Source organism: Accipiter gentilis, chromosome 22 (genome assembly GCF_929443795.1).
Source record: "Accipiter gentilis chromosome 22, bAccGen1.1, whole genome shotgun sequence".
In the NCBI taxonomy this organism is placed as follows: Eukaryota; Metazoa; Chordata; class Aves; order Accipitriformes; family Accipitridae; genus Astur; species Astur gentilis.
The window spans coordinates 8,055,568-8,079,231 of NC_064901.1; the positions used below are offsets into that span (position 1 = coordinate 8,055,568).

General features: G+C 35.5%; 1 protein-coding gene across 3 annotated transcripts in view; it reads left to right on the forward strand.

Annotated features, from left to right (window-relative positions):
• The window catches only part of STRN3 (striatin 3), a 67,986-nt gene that overhangs the window by 2,362 nt on the left and 41,960 nt on the right, over window positions 1–23,664 (forward strand). For all 3 annotated transcript variants that reach the window (XM_049825089.1, XM_049825090.1, XM_049825091.1), the window contains exon 2: window positions 19,018–19,121. In XM_049825089.1, the coding sequence (XP_049681046.1) occupies window positions 19,018–19,121 (104 nt within the window). The remainder of the gene's footprint in view (window positions 1–19,017; window positions 19,122–23,664) is intronic.

Consider the following 23,664-nt stretch of genomic DNA (forward strand, 5'->3'; position numbering starts at 1 on the left):
CTTATTTCTGAAGATACCGTAGTAGTTCTGACCCTGGCTATGTATGTGTTGATTCACTCTACCTTGTGTGTGCATCAGGTCATGGGACTGAGACAGCATAGTCACTGCACAGTGTGTGCGCATGAGGGTGGGTTTTTTTATAACTTTGGAAGCCCAGGATAGAAGAGGGGGAGGGCATTACCTTTGGATTTTAAATGTCAACCTGTACAGTGGTGAAGAGTGATACAGGAATGTGTTGAGAATATTTTTGGAAGAGATGTGTTTATCAGGCCTGCATCTTTCTGTTGTTCTGTAACTCAAGTTATAAAGTCCCAGTATATTTTGTGACTGGTAAAGACTTAATAGTTTGGACCCCAGACAACGGTTTTGTCCATTGAAACTGCTGAGAGTGTTATTCATCTGTGTGATACTATGTACAAGTGTGAGGGGTTTGGTGACTGAGGCCTCCTGGGTTGAAAGGAGAAAAAATAATTCTGTAGAATGACAATAGATAATGAATATGGAAGCATGCGAGTTGGATGGTTTAGATGCAATTCTCCTCATGCAGGTAACTTCTTCCTTTCAACATGACAATAAACTCTCTAAATATTGTTTCTCAGTGCTGGCAATTACAAGTTCTTTCTGAGTTAACTTGATAACTTTGCAAACAGTGCTTTATAAGAAGTATGTGGAAAACCAAATGAGTTAGTAATATGTGTGATTTTATTTACCTGTTCTGAATTTATGTCTTGCATTCTTCCAAGGAATAAGATACTTCCTTATCTGTGGTATGAAATTAATGGGACTCCTGTGTGATTTCCCCACCCACCACCACCTTTTTTCCTGTATAGTTCAAGTGACTGGAAGAATTGCCCACCCCTAGTAGGAGTGCTCTTTGTGTATGGGGGTGATGATGCAGGGAGAGATGATCTGTAGTAAGTTTATTCTTTCTTGGATCTTGGTAAAATTACTGTCTTTTCCAACTGTTCAGGCACATGGCTGTTTTGTCTGTGTGCACAAGTGAAGCAGCATAATAATTGGCCAAATCTGTGTGTGCAAATTAGTACCAGGTACAGAAATGTCAAATATCAGGAGTGCAGTACTTGAACCATAGTACTTTTTTCCTTTCACTTGTAATACTGGCTGCCACAGTAACTTCTTTAGCATTTATTCACTGCTGTGTTGAAAGGAAGTAGTCTGGCCTTGCATAGTGTGTTGATCACTTGAAGTAATAGGCTGGATCTGTTCTCTGTTCTGTGAACTAAAAGAATGATTTTCACTGGAACAGTGTTTTGTAATTGTAACTGTAACTTTGATCTGTCAATGTAGTGACCTTGAAGTCAGTAGCTGTTACACTGAGATAAATTCAGTCCATGTTTTCTAAGATGTTTATGGACTTTAGAGAGAGTTATAGCAAGCACGTATTGTTGGATGTTACATATTTGTTAGAAATAATTGTTTCCTTTAGGAGGTAAGTGGCTCTGTAGTCTCATAAAAGAAAAAGAAATGTGGATGGGAAAGTGCTTTGGAGATGCACTACAGAAACTTTCAGAGAAGGAAGATAAAGTTTTTTTCATAAAGGAGTATCATAGGAAGACTTGCAATTTTGGGGGGAAAGTCAGTAGAGCTCCACTTTCTTTTGAGGCTTACAGACTGACAATGCTTGGCTGGAATAAAGGTCTCAATTGTGCAGTTTATTCACATCTTCTGAACTAGATAAAAATGAGATTGAGTACTCTCTGATATTTCGAAATCACACAAGAATGTGTTGAGAGAGAATTAACAGTAGATGCTATTTCCAAATGTTTTAATGAATAGGAAGAATAATTAAGAAACACAAATACTCAGAACAAAGTATATACAATTTCAGTATAAACAGTATGCATCCTTTTAAGTAGCTCAAATGTGTGTAAAGATCAATGTGGTTGAATACATTTTCTATCATATAAAATGACAGCACTAGTAACATACAACTGAAGTTCCTAGTTCATCTAATTTTACAAATGCTCTTCTTCCCAACTCTTTAGTGACATTATGGGAGGATTTTGTTATCTAACATTTTGTGTTCTTTATGTAAGTGTTTTAAAAAAGACAACAAAACAACCCACAGATTTCAGATTTTACTTGCATGCTTCTCTCCCTGCCCCCGCCCCCTTCTGCTGGGGGGCGGAGAGTAGCTCATTACAAGAATTTTATGAACTTTTGGGAACCTCATAAATATTGCAGAATTACATCCCAATGGATGTTCTTTTTTTAAAAAAAAAAGAAGAGAAGAGATGTGTATCTTCCTGGGAATCTTTCAGATTTGAGGTGATTATCTAATTAGGGACTTTACATGTAATTGTAAATATGTAAACATATGTAAATGTGTTAATATCATGAACTAGATGAGTCCCAAGTTCAGAGTGTAGATACACTCATCTGGGGTTTCAGCATTTCTCAAAGCTTCAGTGTTTTCAAAGTGTAGCAAGAATCGATTGCTGAAATATTTTGCTACTCGTAGCTTGGTTTACTTTGCAGGTTTGAAGGGAGGATAGTGTTGGGAATGTTTCTCTCTTAAAAGTTGGAGGAACAATTAATTCTTCTGATACCATAGACTTCACCTATGGTATAGGCAAGCAAATAATTCGTTTCGGTCATAGATTGGAAGTGAAAGCGATTATGAGGGTTGTAAAATGGTCATTAGTTTAAGGAAAGAATCAGTGTGTCTCAGCAACTAGGAAGCATGAAGTAAAATGAAGTATTTTCAAAAAAACCCTGGCTTTTCAGGAACTAGTGGAATCTTGTGCAGGGGGCTATTTGTGATGCTAAAATGTTCTTTGGTCAAAAAGTGTTTGGATGAGTTCATGGAAGAAAAGTCCTTGGGGGTGTCTAAATTCAAAGATACTACCTCTGGCTCAGGATACTTTTGATTTATTTACAAGCTTTTGGAGATTTGGAATGTCTTCTGAGGTTTATCCTTCTGTTTCTATGCTACTCGCATGTAGCTGCCTGTTTGCTTGTGGTGAGAATTGGTATACTGAGGTTGGTGGTCTGTTAGTCTGACCAGACATAGCCATTCTTATATTCTCATGACCAGTGAGGTAGCTTTGAAATGCTTTGGTTTGATTGTTTGAAAATACACTTAGTGCTGTTTTGATACTGTGTTTCTTAAATAACAAACTGATTGATATCAGGGGCATTAATTGTGATAGAACATGCAAAGGTTACAGGCAGGAAATGCAGATCCTGCAGTTGTGAAGTGCACAGTGTATTTTAACCACATGCATTGTTTATCAATTGCATTCTAGAGGGTTGAAGTTGGAAAATATATATAATTGATAAACTGCTATTTCATTGTGTCTTACAGGTGTATCTCAGTATTTACTATGAAATTAAGCTTAACTAACTATTAAAGCAGTCCTTAAAAACAAAGTTAACTTAATCAACACTGACCAAAACCAGAAAGAAATAGCTTGTAAAAAGTTGATCAACATTCTTATTTGTGATACTTGTAAATGCCATGAGGTATGTGGGTAATACATGCATCTGAAATGGCAAACTTCTGTTCATGCAAGCTGTTAAGGTGCTTGCTGTAGCAGAGGTGCAGAAGTACCTCTTTGTACAAATAAATATTTTTTATTTGCATATTAAAGTATTTGAATGCTTAATAGCTTTGTTTTATTATGAAACTTCTTTCAGTACAAAATACCATACGTATAGAAGTTAAAAACCAGAAACTTCTGTGCATTAACCATTTTTCTAAGCTAATGGTGAAAACAGCTACATATGTTGTAGAGTTAAGTCCCTTTTGCAATTTAAAGCACTGAATTGAGAGTTCTGTGTATTTTGGGTAGAGGGCAATTAGACATAATCAAGGGTTTTCCCTACTGTGGCTACTGTTTAGTCAACTGTGTTAGAGGCAGATAGCCTCTGGTAGAACTTTAGGTGCCTGTTTACTGAAGGTTGAAAGTCTTTTCTTCTGTGTTCGTGGGGGTAAATCCTGCCTTCCTCATAGCCTTCTTGGCAAGACTTCAAAATTGAAAATGTGCAGAGCTGCTTCCTTTTTGCGGATGAATAACCTATACAGAGAAGATCTGATTGTAAATTAAATGGAAGTTGCTACATAGCAGAGCTTACCCTAAAAGATATATGAACAAATTTGAAGTGAGATTTCTTGACATAGTTCAAGGTAAATAGAAATAAGGAGATATTCTCCTGTGAAGAGAAGGTAGGTACATCGTTAACATTTCTTTCACTATAAAATTGAGATACTGTTTGTGGCTCTCAAGGATTAGAGTGTTCATCATTAAAAAAAACCCAGTGTTTTCACTTTTCTGCTTATGTGTCATTCGTCCAATTTTATTTTTCAAGCAGTTGATTTAATCTTTAACATTTCTATATAGTTTTCTTGCAGTATGCACCTCATAGAGGCAAAACACAGTAAAAGAATACAGGACGTTGAGTTACAGAAAGATTGTAGAAATTGAACAGGAAATACCTGGATAGCTATGGGGTTTATGTACAGGAAGATATTGATCAGTACAGTAGTTGTGTAATTTTTTTCTGGAATATTGTTCCTAAATAACTCCATTCTATCAACACTTGGGATAGAAGTGTTTTTACTGTGTAATAATTGCTCTTTGAAACATAATTATTTGGAATAAAGTCACTCTTACTTAGAAGCAGTGCATGGAACTGTTATTTCACTCATTCTGGTGAGGTTTTCTTTTAGACACAGCCTAAAACTATGTAGCAGATAAATTATATAACACTTCTTGGTAAAGAATAACTTTTTTTTAAACCACTGGACTTGTATTTTCTTAGTTTCATTGCCATCACACCTATGCATATTTAATGGCTCTTTGAGGAATCTCACGCTGGGGAATGTTTTTGGTGGGAAGTGTCTGGTGGTATAATTTTCTTTCACACTGAAAGTAGGTTTTGAGATAGAGGTGGGTGTTCTTCATCCTTTTGACACTTAAGAAGTTGGGTGAAAGTGATAATGATCTCTTTGTCCTAATTGATGAAGAGACTAGCTAGGGAAGCTGGATCCTCCACTGATTTAACAAATCTTCAGGACAAATATATGACCTGCAAGAGCTTTGTTTGCATATCTGATTGCTATTTTTTGTCACTCGGACTGTTCTTGAATTATCCTAAGCAATGGCTCAGCAGGATATTGAGTTTAATAGTATCTTCTACCTTCATCTGTTCAACTCCAACAGGTATTAAGAGCTAATTATGAAGTTGGCTGTTCTTCAGGACCAGTCCTGAACCTACAGCATGAATTCAAACAGTATGTAGTTTTTTCTGCCACTACAGGATTTTTATAAAAATGGCTGATTAGAGGTAACCTGCTGTTAGAAATTAAGGGTAAAAGTATATTTTTCTGTGTTCAGGATAAATTCCACTTAATGGTACTGAGAGGTGGAGTGCATTCTTAGCCTTTTTGAAGGTATTGTGCATGTTTGTGCATATATTTGTGTTGAAAAATCCTGCATGTGTTGGCTCTAACATTCTGAAAAATGGTGCTTCTCTGAATGCTGATTGAAATGATCCTGAAATAGGGAGTGAACTTCAGAAATTCCAGATGCCTGAAGTTCTGAAGTTCTTTCTGATTATCTTTTTTTTTTTTTTTTTTTTAAAATGGGTCACTTGCTGTAAAGTTTCTTCCATTTGCTCAATTTGGCTTCTCTTAATCCAAAATGTGGTCACTCCTTAACTGCAACCAAATTTGAGATTGACGATCCAATAATACTCCTTCTAGAAGAAAAAAACCCAAACAAACCTCCCCCTTGGCTTTATACCAGTGACCACTATAAGAAGCTGGAGAATGCCTGATTCTAGTATTTAACTCAAAACTGTGGTTTGTTTCTATGTAAAATAATTTTTATCTCAAAATACAATTTCCCAGGTGAATAGTAAGATCTTTTGCTTGATACTAAGTTTCCCAGCAGACAGCTTCAGTACATTTGCTTGTATTTCAGATATCACGGTATATCAAAATAGAGAATAAGAAGTGGTAACGAGCCAGATGAGTTTAACTCTTTAAAAAAACACTTGGCAATTCAAGAGTTGTGAAACTGAAATTGTTTGCTTTCTTTGAGGATAAGGTGCTTTAACTCTCCTCCCAGGGTTGCAGGAACAGAATCCTGGGATACACCTTGAGACCCTGGGAAAAGAAAAGATCCTGCCTGGACAAATGGAATTCTCGGAAGTATTCAAGGAGCACATGTAAACATGTCTACAAGTTCTATGAGACCTATTCTCTTTCATAGCTTTAGCAAGATTTGTACAGTTGAATTAGGAGAAGGCAGGACTACTGACTCTGTTAACTCTGATAAAGTGGTGTAAATTAGAGAGCGCTGGCGCTATTCTGTGCCAGGAGGCTAGATTAACATTTTGGAGGTGGAAAATACCCATTCTTCATCAACTTTCTGTGATGCCTCCCTTAAAACACTTTACCTAATATACTTGTATTTTAACTGTCTTACTGTTTTGTATTTCATAACTTTTGTTTCCATGAACTTGATTGTATTTGATTTTGTTATTGTCAACATTGCTATTGCCTTAATGACACAGAGCTCTTTAAGGTCTGTAATACTGTATTCTTTTACCTATATATAGGTGGCTTCCTATATTCTCATTTTAACACTTCAGTAGTTCTTGCTTTCTTCTGTCTGTTCCTTGAGAATGTGTGTTACTGACCTGCAGCTGATGAACATTGACATGAGTGTTCATCACTAGAGCAGTCTAGGTCAGTGCAGGTCACTGTTTGCAGTCTGCTGCCGATTATACTTTCCCCTTCTGTATTCCTAACTAATAAATAGAAGTTCCTTGTTTTTGAAAGGAAATTTACGTTCTTGAGCATGTTTGCCATGCTGTGGTTTTTCCTTCCCTTTCCACTCTATAGTGATTCTAAGGACCTGCCACACTACAAAGTGTACAACTTTGCTCTGATTTCTGTGCTCTTGTGATACAACTACTAGTAATAATAAAGAGAATGAGCTTAATATTCTTAGTTCTGTTTAGTATTAAGTGTCTAATGAAGCTCTAACTGTGGTACTTCATTATTAGCTGCATAACTTCATAATGTAGCTTCATCTTAATGGAAAAATGTGCCCATATAGTGATGCTGACAGTAAAGATATTTTTAATCTTATTGAATTCAAATATTGTGTTTTGGTGTTACCATCAGTGTATAATTAGTCTTATTGGTTGTAGTGGTGATTTTCTTGTAAAGAAAACTTATTTACTAGCTTAGATGTGTTCCAAAAAATGCCCAGCACTTTAAAAGACTGTACATGAGTCTTCTTAGATAGAAATGAACTGAGATGTATAACTATTTTTTGTTTTTAAAAGATGTTACTTGTAAGGTTCATGCATTTAGGAGAAACATAGAATAGATTATAGTGACAGAATGGGAAACTGCAGCTGAGGATGAACTTGTGCTGAAATAAACATGCTGAGTTGCTTTCCTCCAGGACTGCTGTGAGTTTCCTGCTAAAAGAAATTCATAAACCCCCTGAATGATCTGTGGCTTTGTAAGTGGGAGCTATAAATGTAGAAATTGGGAAGTGATTTCTGTCTTGTGATCTGTGCAGAACTGGCAAGGTCAACATTGCAATATAATGTCCCATTCTTCAGTAGTAATTCTGAAAAGAATGCTGAAAAATTGACATAAAAACAATTTGAGGGCTGGAAATAAGATTTTGAAGATTGATCCATTTAGAGTTCAGTCTTGATGGCTAATCAAAAAAAGTCTGAGAGGTAGCCTTATTAGGTGCTTCCCTGCATTTTAGACTTATTGAGATGCTTTTTAATTTAAAGTAGAAAAGTGTGTAGTTTAAGGGGTATGACACAGTAGACTGAAACTTCACATTAAAAAAAAAATTATCCCAATGTGGGGATGTAGATAACGTGACAGGTATATGTGTGTGTGAACTTGGGTAACTGCTTTTTGGGGCGGGGGGGGTGGGGGTAGAACAGCCAAAGAAATAATCGGGCAACATACTGAAATAACTTTTGTACAATGAGAAATTATGAGACTTTTCTACATGAAGACACAGAAGAAATATAAATGGATTCAAAATAAGCCATCTATTACTCTGTATTCTAACCTACTGCTATTAAGTTTATATCTTTCCATGCTTTTTCTTAAGGCATCATACTTCAGTGAAGAACTGGACCCTTGGAGTAAGCTACTGAAGGAACTAGGGGATTTCTTTCTTTCTGCGTTTGTTTTGTTTTTTTACATCTTAAGTCAAACATTTGATTCAGGACAAAGGTAACTGAATGAAATATGGTCTGTCTAAATGTCAGACTGCATTTATCGATCTTCTTGTCTTTGAAATCAATTTTATTTGCATCATTGTTATTTTGAAAGCCTGCTTTCCTAGGTTCCCACATGCCACTTATCCTGTTAGAGAAGCTGGAAGACTGTTTTCCTCCTGGAAGACAGAGAATTTATAGATGTATTTTTAGTTGACTGCATTGCTCTTCTGTAAAACTAAGTCTCCAGCAGCTTGACTTTGAGTCACACATGAATCTCTTAATTATATGATTGAAAATAAAAAGCATTATATATTGCTTAGTTTGGATAGAAAAAGATTATTCTCCAAATTAAATTCTAGTAAAATATGTGTGTTTATATAAGTACATACAGCCACACAAATGTGTAGTTGGCTTATTGTCAGTATCACTCCTTTGGCTTTGTGTTTTCTAATCCAATTCTGGAGAAAACTGCAGTAGTAAGCAGGAATTCGATCATGAGAGTACTGTAGATTAATCTTGAATATTCAGAGTATTGAATGGCTGTCTTAAATGAAAAGGAAGCTGGCACTATCTGTACTGTAACAGGTGAAATGTATTCAACATAGCTACTTTCTGCTAAGAAAGGCAATGACCTTTTCGTTTATTAACTAAAGTAGAGACCTAATTGGGTTACTGATAGCCAGTATCAAAATGCAGTAGTTTAGTGGCTTGTTGGTGGGTTGTTGAATATGCCTTTCCAGAACTAGAAGCTGTTCTTGAAAAACTAAAATTAGAAAAAGATGTACAAGAATCCTTGCAATGTAATTCCAAGACTCCCAATTGCAGAATAATCCTGACCTTTCTTTAAGAACTTATCTTACAATCGCTCTGGTTGCACTGCACTTTAGTCTGTGTTTTGCAATCAGTTTGTGTTGTAAGTTAGAACCATTACATAGTGGTGTGTGTAAATTGCAGACCTGTCTATAGCACCTTTTATCTGTGCTTCAGTAATACGTAGAGAAGATAGAAGCATGTTCAACAGTTTATTTTGAATCTCTGATTATTGCGGTATGGGTAAATGTACATGAGAGTTTGGGTCTGGGGAGAAATGTACTTCAGAGGCTTCAAAGTCGAGTGAAAATTTTTTAGGCATTATTTTGGCATTACTTAGAACATTTCATGAATAAACCGACGTCTGTGGTGATGCTGAATGTCTTCAAAATACTTCGTCTACTGTGGTGTCATAGCTGTGAGGGTCAAGAGTATTTCTCTAGTGGCTAAAACACAATCTAATCTGTGGTTATGGTGTATTTTGCTGTTGCTGATCGAAACTGGTGATTGAACTCTGGCTTGTCCACAAGCTTGTCTGTATCTGTTTTAATTAGTTTGTCCAAAGAGAAGATACTGCTCACAAGCTTTGTTTCCCTTAAGCATTTCATACTGGAATAATGTACAAAATGTTCCAAAATGGAAAGTTTACTTAGGAAATACTATATACAGTCTTGTTAATTGAGGGAGAGAGCATTTACAGTTGATAGCTGATATTTTTGGCAAGAGTTCAGCTTTTGACATTGGTGTTGCAATTGTGTTGTGGTTTTTTTCCAGCACAGACATTTGGAAAATACCATGACTTAATTGATTTTAAAAATGCAAAACTTCAATAATTTCTTACTAAACGGTAGTCTGATAAGAATTTCTTTTCATCTGTGGAAAAAAGTATCAATTTTTGGCTGCTGTATGCAACAAAGAAAGAATGTAGCATTGAGCCTGCAAAACCACAGGATGTTTATTATGTCCTCTATTCCCAATATTTTGTGAAAGATTGTGTGACTTTATAAAAACTATGAAGACAGTGAAAATACTAGGCCTGTGAAAGACATGTTAAGGATACTGGTTTGTTTAGGTAGATGCTCTCAAGCTCTGCAGTGTTGCTATGTTAAATGGTAAAGATGTTTGGGAGGTGGTGTTTTGTTTTTTTTTCTTTGTGTACTCCTCTTGCTTCATTTGGTAATGTGTGCGAGAGGCTTTCAGCAGCAATCCATTCTGGACATTAACAAAAGCTAACTTTGATGTTTGTGCTATTGTGAATATTGTGGCGGAGACCTGCTAGGTGGTTTGATAAAGAAACACTGACTGGAGATGAATGTAGGACGTATTTTGTGTTAAATATTGGCACTGACCAAACTACGTATTGGCGGATTAAACTGCATATATCGGGGTCTTGCAGTTTTCTCTAGTCCCATTGAAAGTGACCATATGTTGATATGTAAAACTATTTAACATCCTGTATTAACTTTTTTCTGTAAAGGGCATATGAACACTAATATTCTTACTTGATTTATTGGAAAAACTGATGTGAAACAAATTAAAGTCCCATAGCAAGTCTGTTAAGAAAATAGATGTAGAATTCTTAGTTTTATTTTATATGATTTGATCTTCAGAAAGTACATACTTCTTGAGGAAGGATACTCACGTTTTCAAACAGTCCTAACTGTAAAGAGAACTTAGTTTAATTTACATTTGTTTGCAGAGTTTTCTAAATTATTATTAGAAACATGACTGCTTCACAATCGTGGGAGCTTGTGTTCAAACATGTTTCATAGATTATTCAATCTGCTAAAGAAATGCAGTTGAAATATACTATACACACTCCTCGTAGAATAGTAAGTGTTTATTAGTTGTAAGAAGTACTTTTGCTGCTTATGTTTTACTTGGCTATTTAGTTGTCTTGAGTGATGGCATTCAATTTTATGTTTGAATGGAAAGATTGTTGGAAGGATTGTAATTTCTCTGTAGAACTATATTGATATTGGTGAAGGTAGAATAACTTGGAGGTGAAAATGAGTGAGCATTTTTTGAGGTCAAAATGAGCATTTGTGTCTGGTTAGGTAATCTAGTACCTTCAAGAATTCCTGTTAACTGTCAGCTGATTAAAGAGATATATGGCTGTTTAATGGCTTTCAGCTAAAATTTGCTGGATCTTGGGTCTGCTTAGATTGCTGATGTTCTTGATGATTTGCATGTCAGGTGCAAAGGAAAATACAAATTTCCTAGTGGAAAAGTCTTTAATGCTAAAATAAAATGTCTGCACAAATTGTCAGGTGTGTGGGGAGAAGGAGAGCCTGCATATAGGGACAGTGGCTGGTACTGTTGGCACTGTGGCATGGAGTGTTTCAGTAGTTCTGTTACAGTATGTTGATGATAATGACTGGATTATCTTTACTTTTCCTGAAGTTAATGTAATCCTTCAGTCTTACAGAATAGACTCTTCTTCGAGGAAGATGATAGTTCTTTTAAAAATTCCTAGGCAGGAACTTTATTTTCTGAAGGATTCTGGGACTGAAATTGTGAAGAAAAACTTACAAAATACTGAGCCCAGTTTAATTTATAAATTTTTAACTGAAACAAAATTTTAGAAGCATGTTGTTGGATAAAAAACACTTGAGTACAAGAAAGGTCCATGAATGATAAACTTCTAAGGCACTTATATTTGCTACTCCAAAAAAATTTGTTTTATTTAGTTTCCGATTCTTAGACATGTACGTTTTAGTCTTTGAGGAGAATGGTCTTTGTAAAAGAGTTTGAATCCATCATTTTTAGTGGCTTCTAACTTTTTCTGGACTTGTAGTCTCAATTGACACCCCCCCCCACCCCCCCGCTGGCTTCTGTGTAGTGGATAGAAGTCTATGGACAATTAGTTTACTTAATTTCCAGACCATGAAATTTAGAGGCGGTTAGCCTTTAAAAACACATCCATGAGTTGTGTGAGTTTCATTACTATTCCCAAATACCATATTGGTTGGGAGAGTGGCTATAAAAATCCTAGCACAAGAAAAAAATATTCCATGAAAAAATTCTAGTAAGGAATAGTGATGGAATGGAGGCAGTGTTATACGGAGTTTAAGTTGTGGCTTAGAAGTTTGACCCTACCATAGAAGAGGAGGAAATTGAAGCTGGATTTTCTGTAAGTTGTTCAAAGAAGCTGATGAAACTTGACAGTACTTGGCCCTGTAGTGAAAAGAAGCAAACTTCTGAATCTGAATGACTGGGGATGATATGGTGGTAGTGGAAAAAAGGAAGGACGGATTTAGGGAAGGAGAGTTGCAAGCCTGGTCTTTGCCATACCTGTTGCAGGACTGAAGGAGACCTATGGATGAGTAAATTCTCTTTTATCTGTCAGCTGTGTCATTAACACACCAGACTGCTCCTTACAGCTAGCTGGGTTTCTTGTATCTACCACTCTTGTGGGACAGTTGACCAAGGATGTCACTTTTCTAGTTGTCAGGAATTGCTTTTGAAAAGTGATCAGAAAGTAATCAGATGAATTTCAGAAAAAAGTATCAGTTGAGGAGCAAGAAATCATCATCAGTTCAAAAGGAAAAGATCTATAAAAAAGGGAACCTTCAGGACACATGTTAATACTATTGCTACTTGAAGTGCGGTAGTTACTGACCTGGTATTTAACTGACTGTTCATATGGTTCCACAGAAAATAGTCTTTATTTGCAAATGTTGTCCAGATGTACACTAGTATTAACCAGTTGTTGAAATCTTTTTTTTCCGCATCTTTAACCTGGACTGTTTTTATGAAGTAAAGGTTTTCCGTTAACATACGAGAGCTGGTAATTCTAAATTTTTAAGTATTCAAATTATTTTTTATTCTGCATGCTCTTTAAAAGTGGTATATCTTTGAAACATGTATGATCCTGATGTGACCAGTGACACCTATCTCACTGCACAGCTTACTGGAGAGAGAATCTTGCTTGAGACTTTAATTTGCAAAATAAAGATTTATTTTTATATATATATTTGAAGTTGGCAAGGGATCTTCAGTCCTCAGTAGACAGTTTAGGGATTAATTGTAATTGTAATAAATATATAGGCATAATCAGGTCTGTAAGGATACACTGAAACTCTTCTAAATGCTTAATGCTTTTACATGCATGATGGTTTAGGTGTTCTGGATGAGATGAAGTTTTGGACTGTGTTTGCTGAAAACTGAAGGTGAAGGCTACTCCTCTTATGTTCAGTTTCCCTTTTGTGAATGGGAACTAGAACATTAGTAGCTACACAAGTGTGTCCACTCTTAAATTACTGTTAGGAGTCAAATCTTCCATGTCCCCAGTATTTTTCAGTTTTCCAGAACAGTGTTCTGCTTTATCTTTGGCATAATGAATATCTAAAAATGAAGATTTGGTTAGTCTTTTTGTGTGATAATAATCTTTTGATTAAAACAAAGTGTTTAAAAAAAAAAAAAAATCTTACAATTGTTTTGAGTTTTGTGACATGCCCTAGTAGGAAGAGCATACACTTATGTGTGCACTGGGTATGTATATTCAAGCTGCTTCAGTGTATTGCATTTCTTTCAAAAATACTGCAGGCCTTTCCTTCCTTCCTTCTAGAAGTCTGAATGGACTTTAGAAAAACAAAGCACAAGCATTGCAGCTGGCATTGCTTTACATGTAGTTGAATTTTTTTCAAAATACATTTCTAGAGTCTGAGAGTTAACTACGTTTGCAACTGAAACGGAAAGAAAGTATACACACTTCCTGAGTGTGTTCCTGTATTGCTAAATACATTAGAATTTGATTGTTTGAATTGTATTGGAAAGGTTAGTGTTTCAACAGTGTAAGATAAGTCCTTTAATCAGCTTTACATGCTTTACCATTCAGGTTTCCTGACTCTTTTCCCCTTTGATATATTTTGCTAGGTTTGAGATGTTGGGTGAATATTTCAAATGCTGCATATCAGGATTCATTAATAAAATAAGACTATGAAATCCTATATGTAGTTATTACATAACCTTTAGGTTGCATATGCAATTTTACCTGCCCAAAATGCTGTAATAACTTCCCACCTTTGTCCTCAATAGCTAAGACAAATACATTGATCAACGTAAAGATTGTCTTTAAGTCAGGCTTTTCTGTGCAGTTGAGGCAGTAAAATGCAGTTTTAATATGAATGCTGCAATGCTGGTTAGTGTTATATGAAATTTAGAGCAATAATTCCTAAGTTTTAGGACCTTTCAAGCTTCTTTAAAAAAAGAAAGGGGGGGGGGGGGGAATCCTTGTTTTCTTCTCAGAAAACAATATTTCTTTAAATTTCGATTTGTCAACTTCTATGTGAAATGCAGTATTTTTAATAATTTAGAGTAATGTGGAAGTTCTCTAGTAAACGACTTTAAATCTTCTGTTACACTTTGATCAAACAGTGTAATTGCATGCTAGGGATGTGGAGTGTCAGTGTAATCAGCGATTTACTTATTCCTACCATTCAAGAAAAACTGCAGTTTATTTGAGATGTTGGAGTTTGTTGGGAGAAAGACTATTGCCTGGTTTGCACATGGTCAGACTTTCTATTTAAAAGATAAAAACCCTTCCAGCTACAAAATGTAGTGCATGTATGTGTGAAATACAACACACCATTAAAACAATATTAAGTTTACAAAGTCTAGAATATTAGATGTTAGAATTTTTATTTGTCCCCTTCTATATGTGCATTCTGTAATTATTTAACCTCAGACAATTCTTTTTCATGGGATCTATGCTATTCAAGTACCTGTTCAGTAATTATTTTTATCCTTTTATTCTATCTTGCCTAGTTTCCGGCATTATTTCATGCATCCTTACACAAATACAAAATATCTGTCACACTAACTGCTTCTCGGAGCTCCCTGAACACTTTCCTAATAAAACTGTGCAAGTTCATGTGATGGTACTCTTACTTACAGCTGAGGGCCAAGGTGTAGACGGAGCCCAGAGTTGTCAAGTGTCACTGAATTTTGTAGTAAGATAGTGGATATCAGAGATTTGTGAAAATACCATAAATATGAAAATGGACAGGCTGGTAGGAGAGGAGGAATCTGCCCTGAAAAGAGAGGCTCCTGATTGAGCTTGTTTAAAGAATCTGAAGCATAGCCCTATCAGTAGGGGAAAACATTCTAACAGAATCTGTACACAACGAAATTCAGCTGGATTTTTTTTTTAAAGCCATGGGAGGCTGTTGTTTTGCTTAAAGAACTAGTGTTTTATACATGTTCAGTAAAATAGCATGTTTTCTCCTCCTTAAGAAATGGTCTTGCTAATACACTTTTAAAAATACATTTTGATTGAATTTGTAATTCAAAAGAGTTAAGACTTGTCTTGTATTTGACTTTCTTAGTCTCTGTACTCTTGTTTTTGCAACTCTCGTGCCCTGGACGTGCAGGTTATGATATCATGGTCAGTTTAGGCTGATCTAGGACCATGTTGTCACTGAAAGGAGCTGTTACTTCAGTATCCTGTTTGCATCCCTTGTACCAGCCTAAGTACCCCTGTGGCTATACAGAGTAGGATCAGGAAACTGATGTAATTCAGAACTGAGTAAAAAATAAATAGAATGATTTCCTCGGTAGATTTAATGTGTGGCAGCAGAAGCAGCTAAGTCAGCACAGTAGAGGGAACAGAAATAAGAGGAGGACGACTGCTCCTCTTAGTATCAGCCTGGAGACTTACAAATTGGTTTAAGATAATGAAAAGAATGCTGTTGTAACTGGGAGGGAGGGAAGGTGAGTACCAAATTGTTCTGTGCCATTTTGTTTCCCAATTTTAGTGCCAGTCAGTCTTTTAATCATCAGTATAGTTATAAATCATATCGAATCTAGCTTTCCTGAGAATTGTTTCAAAGGAAAGGAGTATCTAAGGATTGAGAAAGTTGTTATATAGAGAGCATTTTTTAAGTGTTTGTCTTTGTCTATAGAACTTAAGTTAGTACAACAACCCTGAGGGAGACTGATCTGTTTACTTTATCTGTTTTTATTGAACCTGAGATTTACTGCTTTTCAAAAAAGTCAGTGTTGGGGAATTTTGTGTTCTTAGGGCTCATAGTTATGCAACATGTCAAGCGATAGTTTTGACACCCCTCATTTCTCAGTTCAAGACTTAAGGAAGCAAGTTGATAATGTAATTTATACAGCAAATCTGCAGCAATCTTATTCTCAGTTTTGTATTGAGGGTCTTGATGGCTAAGTGTTCCTAAAGTCTAAATTGATCTTCTGTATTTATAAAGAGCAAGCTCTTAACTTCTGCATAGATAACTTCTGTTATGTTTTAGCCATGGGATGATTACAATGGGGCAGGGGGAAAATTCCCAAATCAGTCAAATGTGTATACAGGCAATTACAGAAAGCGATGCTAAAAGAAGTCTGCTAATATTGACAAAAACGTCAAAAACCCAACTACAAAGTATGTTCTTGTGTGGCAACCTCTGTTCAGCCTTTTGGACTGTGTGAAGGTTGTTATAAATATTGTTGTATATAAAGGATTTTTTGAGGGCTTTTTTGTAGGGTGGATTTTTGGGTTTTGTTTGGCTTTATTTTTATAGCATTTCTGTAGTCTAGTGATTTTCAAGATCACTTAGCTAATTAACTGGTCTGGTTGAAAAGTATGAGATCTAGGCAATACCTAGTAAATACGGAGACTTGATTCTGTTTGGGCAAGTACTCCAGAAGTGTTTCCAGAAGAAGGAAATAATTTGGCTGTGGCCATTTAGGAGGCAGATGCCTCCCTCTGTGTATGATCGCAGCTATATTATTTTCCTCTCCGTTATCAGCAGACTGAGGATGAAATAAGGCTCAACAGTTGCAGCTGGCAACTAAGATTTGTCAAATAGTTATAAAAGGGTGCTGGCCAATGAAGGAAGACTAATAGAAGGGGAGAAGACCTGAGTTTTGGAAAGAGTTGAGAACTGCTTTCAAGTCAAGGAGCATAAAAGCTTTCATAACCTTCTTTAGATGACAATTATCAAAGTATTTAGTTCTGGTTTTATATTTGTAAAAAGAGTCTATGTGCATGCAGTAACCCCCAAATGTTTGAAGTATGGTGTTGCACATATATATTTTTTTAAAAAAAACTACTAAAAAACTACTTTCATAACTATTTTATGTGTACTTCTATGTGTAAGGACGCTGTTTACTTCTTGTTGTCTTATCCTTGACTAGTGAAAATTGGGATAACAAGTTAGGCTTGTGAAATTGGCTGGTCATTTGCTGCCTTAGATACTAGAGGAGTGCAAATTATGTATAAATGTAGTTTTCTCCAGAAGGCTGTTAAGTTTCTTTTAGATTAGACTCAGTTTTATAGTATTTTTTAGACTCTAAGTAACATAATTGCAGTTGAGTATAGTTCTTGGGTTTGCTCAACTCCCTCCATCCCCTTCCATTTGAAGCCCGCTGTTTAAAATAGCAGATTCTGGATCTTGGTCTCTACCTTTTATCTTGAAATATCTGTACAGTCATTACAAAGCCTATATCATGCATTGTTTGGTGCATTACTCTTTCTTACCAAGTGGCAGTGGTTAGTTGAGAGTGCTTTCATGACAGACTTTTAACTGCAATACTCATAACAGCCTTGTTCTCACTAGGTTTTTAAATTTTAATTGATTAAATCATTAGTTAGCTAATGCAAGGTAAAAGAACACATTTTAATTTGGTTTACCATTGAGCAGAAGGCCAGAGGGGCTAAAATAAGGGCTGATGTGTGAAGTTTTATATGGTGATATCACTTAGTCTTGAGAAAGGAGCAGTGCAAGAATGCTATCATCCTGGTTAGACTGTTTCAGGCCCTAACCACTGAGAGTAATAAAAATGTACAACCACTCCCTTTAAAAAAAACTTCAAGGATAGATTAGGTGCTGATTTTTTTTTTTTATTGTGCCTCCTTTAATAATGAAATTGTGTTGTTGGTCTTAAGCTCCATAAAGCAATGTGGTCTCTACTTTACTCTCTTTATTCTATTCTTTTTAATCCCTCTTCCAAGAAAATTGTATATTGAATCCTGTCTTGAATTAGCTACCCAATGATTTCAGTCAATTTTTAAAGTCATAATGAGGACAAATGAGTTTGTGGTTTCCTGTAATGATGGCCAATTCAGTAGTATCGTTAACTCTTTAGATTTTGTCTTCACATCTGCAAATTCCTTGTCTTCCCTAGGATTTTGGCTTGGAAAAGACAAGATATGTTTTTTTCAACAAACTTACTACCTTTATTTTTTGACTACTTTAAAGTTTTCCACTAGACCTTTTGCACTAGTTGAGATAGCTTGTATGTTTTACTAAATTTATTGTTATCTACTAGATTAGCGGGCAAGTAGGAAGTTTCATTGCTCCTTTTTTAAGTTAGGTGGGTAATATGATTGATGCTTTTAAAAAAAAAAAAGCATTCTTTTTCTCCATACAGAACAGCACACTAAAACCAATTCTTTGATATTCTAACCTTGAGCTGTCTTCAGTAGTAAGTAAAATGTGAATCCATAAAATATAGTTATTTCCTGTATAGTAGATTTATAAAGTCTGTATTTGAATTCATGTGACCATTTCTTAATCTGTTCAATACACTGGCATTAAAAAGTAAATTGCTTAAGAGTATGCTGTGTACCTATTTTAATATGGCTTTGGATTTGGAAGAAAATGGATAATTGAATTTATGCTAACAACTCCATAAGTACAAAAATGCGTGCATATGTTAAAGTGTTTAATATGATTGCTGTTTGTGCTGTCTTTTGCAGTTACTATACTAACTTCAATATCTTTATTTCAAGGCAAAACCCCCAACATTTACAAACAGAAAATAGTACTCGGTCTCTAGGGCAGAAGGATTTTTGTTGTTAATGACTGACTGAAATGATTAATGTGAAACAGTTTCTCCTCTTTTGGTTTGTTTGTTTGTGGGGTTTTTTTTTTTTCCTTCTGAGCCAGACTTCATTGCTTTATTTTGGGAACAGAATGGAATAAAATCTGTTGTCTTCTTTTTTTGTGTGTGTGTTTTCAGGCTCGGATAGCATTTTTACAAGGGGAAAGAAAGGGTCAAGAAAACTTGAAGAAAGATTTAGTGAGAAGAATAAAAATGTTAGAATATGCATTAAAACAAGAAAGGTAGGTATACAAATTGTTCAGCTTGTAACTGACCTGAATGACTTTACAGACTAAAAGGAGTTCCATCACGTTATGTAAACTATCTTTACTAGATGATTCTGTGTTACTTTATGTAAACTGTCTTTATGGCTGGTCATCTTTACACTATGTTTTCTGATTAAAGTTTAGTGTCTGCTATAATAAAAAGTTGTATAATTTTCAAATTGTTTGGACTCATGTCTTAAACACAGAAAGTTCAAATTGGACAGTTTTCCTTTTCTGATTTAGAGTAATGGTATACTAACTAAGAATAAACATTCCAAAACCACTTACTTATTACTATACCTTTACCTACTCTTCAGTGGTTTTAAACTTGAAAGGATGAAAAATATTGTTATCTTGATTCCCTACAAATATTTTGTATGTGTTGCATGATGGAAACTGTATTTTGTGGCAGAATGGAATCCTTTAAAAGTTAGTATTACATTTTGAAGTATTGTTTTTTTTATGGTAGATGCTAGAACTTCTAGTCTCAGTAGGTGCATTTTTTGTAGCATTAATTTAAGGCTTTAAAAATTAAAATTCCATTCAGTCCATGCAGGCTAATGTCATTCAAACCTACATGCTCTTCTGTTGCCCGGTTATTTCATTTGACAAAAATTAGTAGTTAATTTTGCAAAAACACTAGGAGACTAATCCTGTCTTGTGCCTATACTTTCAGTGGTGGACTCAATTCTTATATTTAATTTTATATTGCTCTTAAAAAGTAGCTGAATTCAACAGCATAAACTTGAGGATCAGGCAACAAAATAGGTAGCCTTTATTTCTTTATTTTGATTTGAGTGAAACATTCCTGCCAGAGTAAACTTAAAATTCTTTAGCAAAGTGTAGTGAGGCTTCACCTCGAGATTTTTAAGTCAGTTGTCCAAGAGTAAGTATGTCTAAATATATTTTACATTATGAATTAGTACTACAAGTAAGTGACCAGTACAGAAATAACTTTGATTAGTTGGCTTCATATTTGAAACTAATGTTTTGGCAAGGATGGTTACATACGTCTGTGAAATGTCCAGTATAAAGGTGCTTCAGAAAACAGTGTATGTTCATACAGAAAGCCATATTGGCACATTATAGGTTTTCTGGTGAAGTAATAGGCAGAAAGAATCTATTTCTTCATTCAGCCCCCTCCTCCAAATTGAAAGTAACTCAAGGTTTCCAACCAGCATAAGACTAACAGTTACATTGTTATACAGGTAATGTGCAAGTCACTCTGAATTCAAGGCAGATGAAAAGCATGCAAAGTTTTTGGGGGTGTGTGCTCTTCCTTTAAAGAACATTGAACATATCAAAGGAGTAATGTGCTGTTGGGCCAGACCCAAGTGTCTTGGGTGTAAGTAACTTTCTGAAGTTGAAGGAAGACATTTTGGTTATTTTTGCAATAATAAACTCTGTGTGCTGCACAGAGAGACTTTATGCAATTGCATACCATAAGGCTGTGAGGATTGCCTACTTATTGAGATAAATCAGAGGCAGTTAATTACCGCTGGAGTGTGAAGACATCATATAACAGAATACAGAATTTGAAGATGAATGGCACTGGTGAAACCTCATTCCTGCTTACTCCTGAAATGCACCTGCCTTTATCATCTGACTTCCCATGAAATTCCAAAATTCATCTGATGGGCAAGAAAGTTGTAAACATATGTACAATAGAAGCAGAACAGCAGAAGCATACAGTTTGCTTTAGTTTTTGCGGCTAGTGGGTACAAGCCAACACTGCATACTTTTTCAAGAGGAAAATCTTTGCTGAAATCCCAGCCAGAATTTTTGTGAAGATTGCTAAAAACAAGAACTGAAACTCTGGGGTTGATTGGTGAATGTGTGGGAGGCAATGAGGAAGCTTTCTGTTATTTATTGCTACAGATGCCCAGTAGTTTGAGGGGATCTAATTGCAAAAGTATGATGGATTGAGTAAGGAAAGCAAGCAGGTACTGACTTGTCAGTAAATCATCCAAGAATGACAGTGTGGTAGTTTCTTGGTTGTTGCACTGAATGAAGAGTTCAGGATAATAGATATTATTTTTTTTGCCATTGCACCTCTGAGTGAAGAATCACAACTAATGTAAAGAAACCAGTGCCAGAGCAAAACAAATCCTGAGAATTTCAGATCTGAAAATCGTTGACAGCAATTTTTAGTGTTGCATCTGATTCCTCCCCACCCTCTTTCTGCTCCTTTTGTTGCTAACTCCCTGATGCTGTCAAAAAGTTTCATGCAGTGAAATACCAGATTATAGGGAGTCAGAAAAAAACCTCAGACAATGATGACTGTTGTGACTTCTCAGAAAAAAGGATATGAAACAGGACATCAGTGTGTAAGATTAAATCAAATGCAGTAGTAGTCACAAAATAGTTTGATATTTCCAATATGTATCTCTAAGGGTGTGTTGCAACAGGTGTGATAGTGTTTTAGAGAAATAAAATGTTATTTTAATGTCCTTAAATGTTTTGGCAGTTCTGTGTCAATTTTTGTAATTAAATTAGGCCTTAAGTAGTTATATGTATGGGATTTTTTTGTTTGTAGCTACTGTATATTCCCTTATGGTGCTTTGCAGACCCAGCCAGATATCTTCTGTGTGTACTCTGAGCCATTCGACTCCAAGCTTCATTAACATAGTGCTGTGTTTAATAAGACTCACTGAGATCATAAAACTGTGGCTATATTTTGACTTCATGGGGTTTGGACTGGAGCTGTCTTACATCCTTGCAACTGAGTGTAGGATTCAACAGTTAAATAGCAGCAAGCAGTTAAATCAACATAGGGCATTGTTTCTCTTCCTCTTTTTCACACATGGAAGCCTAGCCTTAGAAGAATAGCAAGTCAATACTCAAAAGGATTCAGAAGATGCCGCTTGTAGAATTCAGTTACTGTGTGGTGTGGAAGAGTAATGTCACTGACTTGTCAACAATGCTGTAGCTTGTTAGTGATTTTTAAGATATGTAATGATTACCCTTGTTGGTGTGACAATATGGAGAGGAGTACATGTGCAAATATATAGTTTATTGGAATTTAATAAGATTAATTTCTTAGTGTAAAATTGAAGTTGAGCATCAGATGTGATGTGAAAGACATAACTGATCTCATTACATGGAGCAATACTTTGCTTATTTGTAGTGGCTAGTCATTGGTATAATTTGAGGTCAGGTGCATTGTTATCTTCTCTAATGAACAATTAAAGCAGAATTTTAATTAATGTTTTGAAATTGTAGCTCCAAAATGGAACAACTGCTCCTAAATAGTATTTGTCATAGCTCTAAATTGAACAAATTCAGGTTTGATTTTCAATTACATTGCTATATTGACTTCACTTATGAATTGAGCAAGAACATTTTGTCAGCTTTATTTAATTTTACAATTTCTTAATTATTTTCATTTTGATTGACTGGGGGTTTTTACCTGCAAATGTAAAGTACTTTATAAGGTATATAAATTATAGTATGTACACTTTATCCAGAAAGCTTGGTGGAAAACTGACCTGTTACAATGTGGAACAAAGCTTTGTCTCAGTTTAAAGAGAGCATCTAGGCTAGACAGCCTTACTAGTGCATGGATGAAATAAGAATGTATTCACAAATAATTAAAAAAAATTACGGTTCTATTTAATTGGCAGTCAGTCAGATTCAGGTCACACAAATACCTAGTCTTCAGGACCTTTACATTTTTTCAGTTACAATGTAATTGCTATGAAATGAAGGATTTTATCTTACTATAAAGGGTCAATAGTGCCATCTACTGACAGTTTGTTAATGAGACTTCCTAATTGCAATTTTAGCAGAAACTACTGTAATTTAGAAGAAAAATTTCTATACCATCAAATATATCAGGCAGCATTTGAGATGAACTTTTACCTACAATTTGGAAAAACTTACAGCAGTGGCTCAGCCATTTGAGAAGATTTGTTGGAAATCCTTGATTTTGTCCAGTGCGTGTTCTGTTATGTATCTTTTCTCAAGAAGTTTCATATTTGAGAGTAGTTTTTAAAATTGGTGGGCTAGATACAGTTCAGTTATTCCTAGAAGTTTGGTCAAATGTTTAATTTAGAATTATGAAGATGGCTGTATTTTATAGGGACTTCTTTAAAATGTGGCTGCTAAAGTTTTAACAGAGGTCTTTCACCTTGGCTCTACAGCAGAACATCTAGAGTTCTTTTGAGTATTTTTGCAAAGGATCTATGAGGCAAAAGTCAAATTGTTAAAGGTCTAGGCTAAAGTTAGAGAATTCCAGGATATAGGCGTAGGTAGTTCATGTGATATTCCTGGAGGTAAAGGGAGCTGAAGACATTTTGATAGGCAGCTTGGGTAGAGAATAAGATTTGGAAGGCTCATGCATACCTGTGTGGAAATAGTATCACCGAGACTGGGTTTTTTTAAAAAGTGATATAGAAGGAGAGGTTAGGGGATCAGAGATCAGGAGATGGGAAGGAGTGAGGCATGTTTGCATAGGTGGACTGAGCAGGAATTGCAAGCTAAGCCTACATCCAGTCAATGAGGAAGACAAAATCAGTAA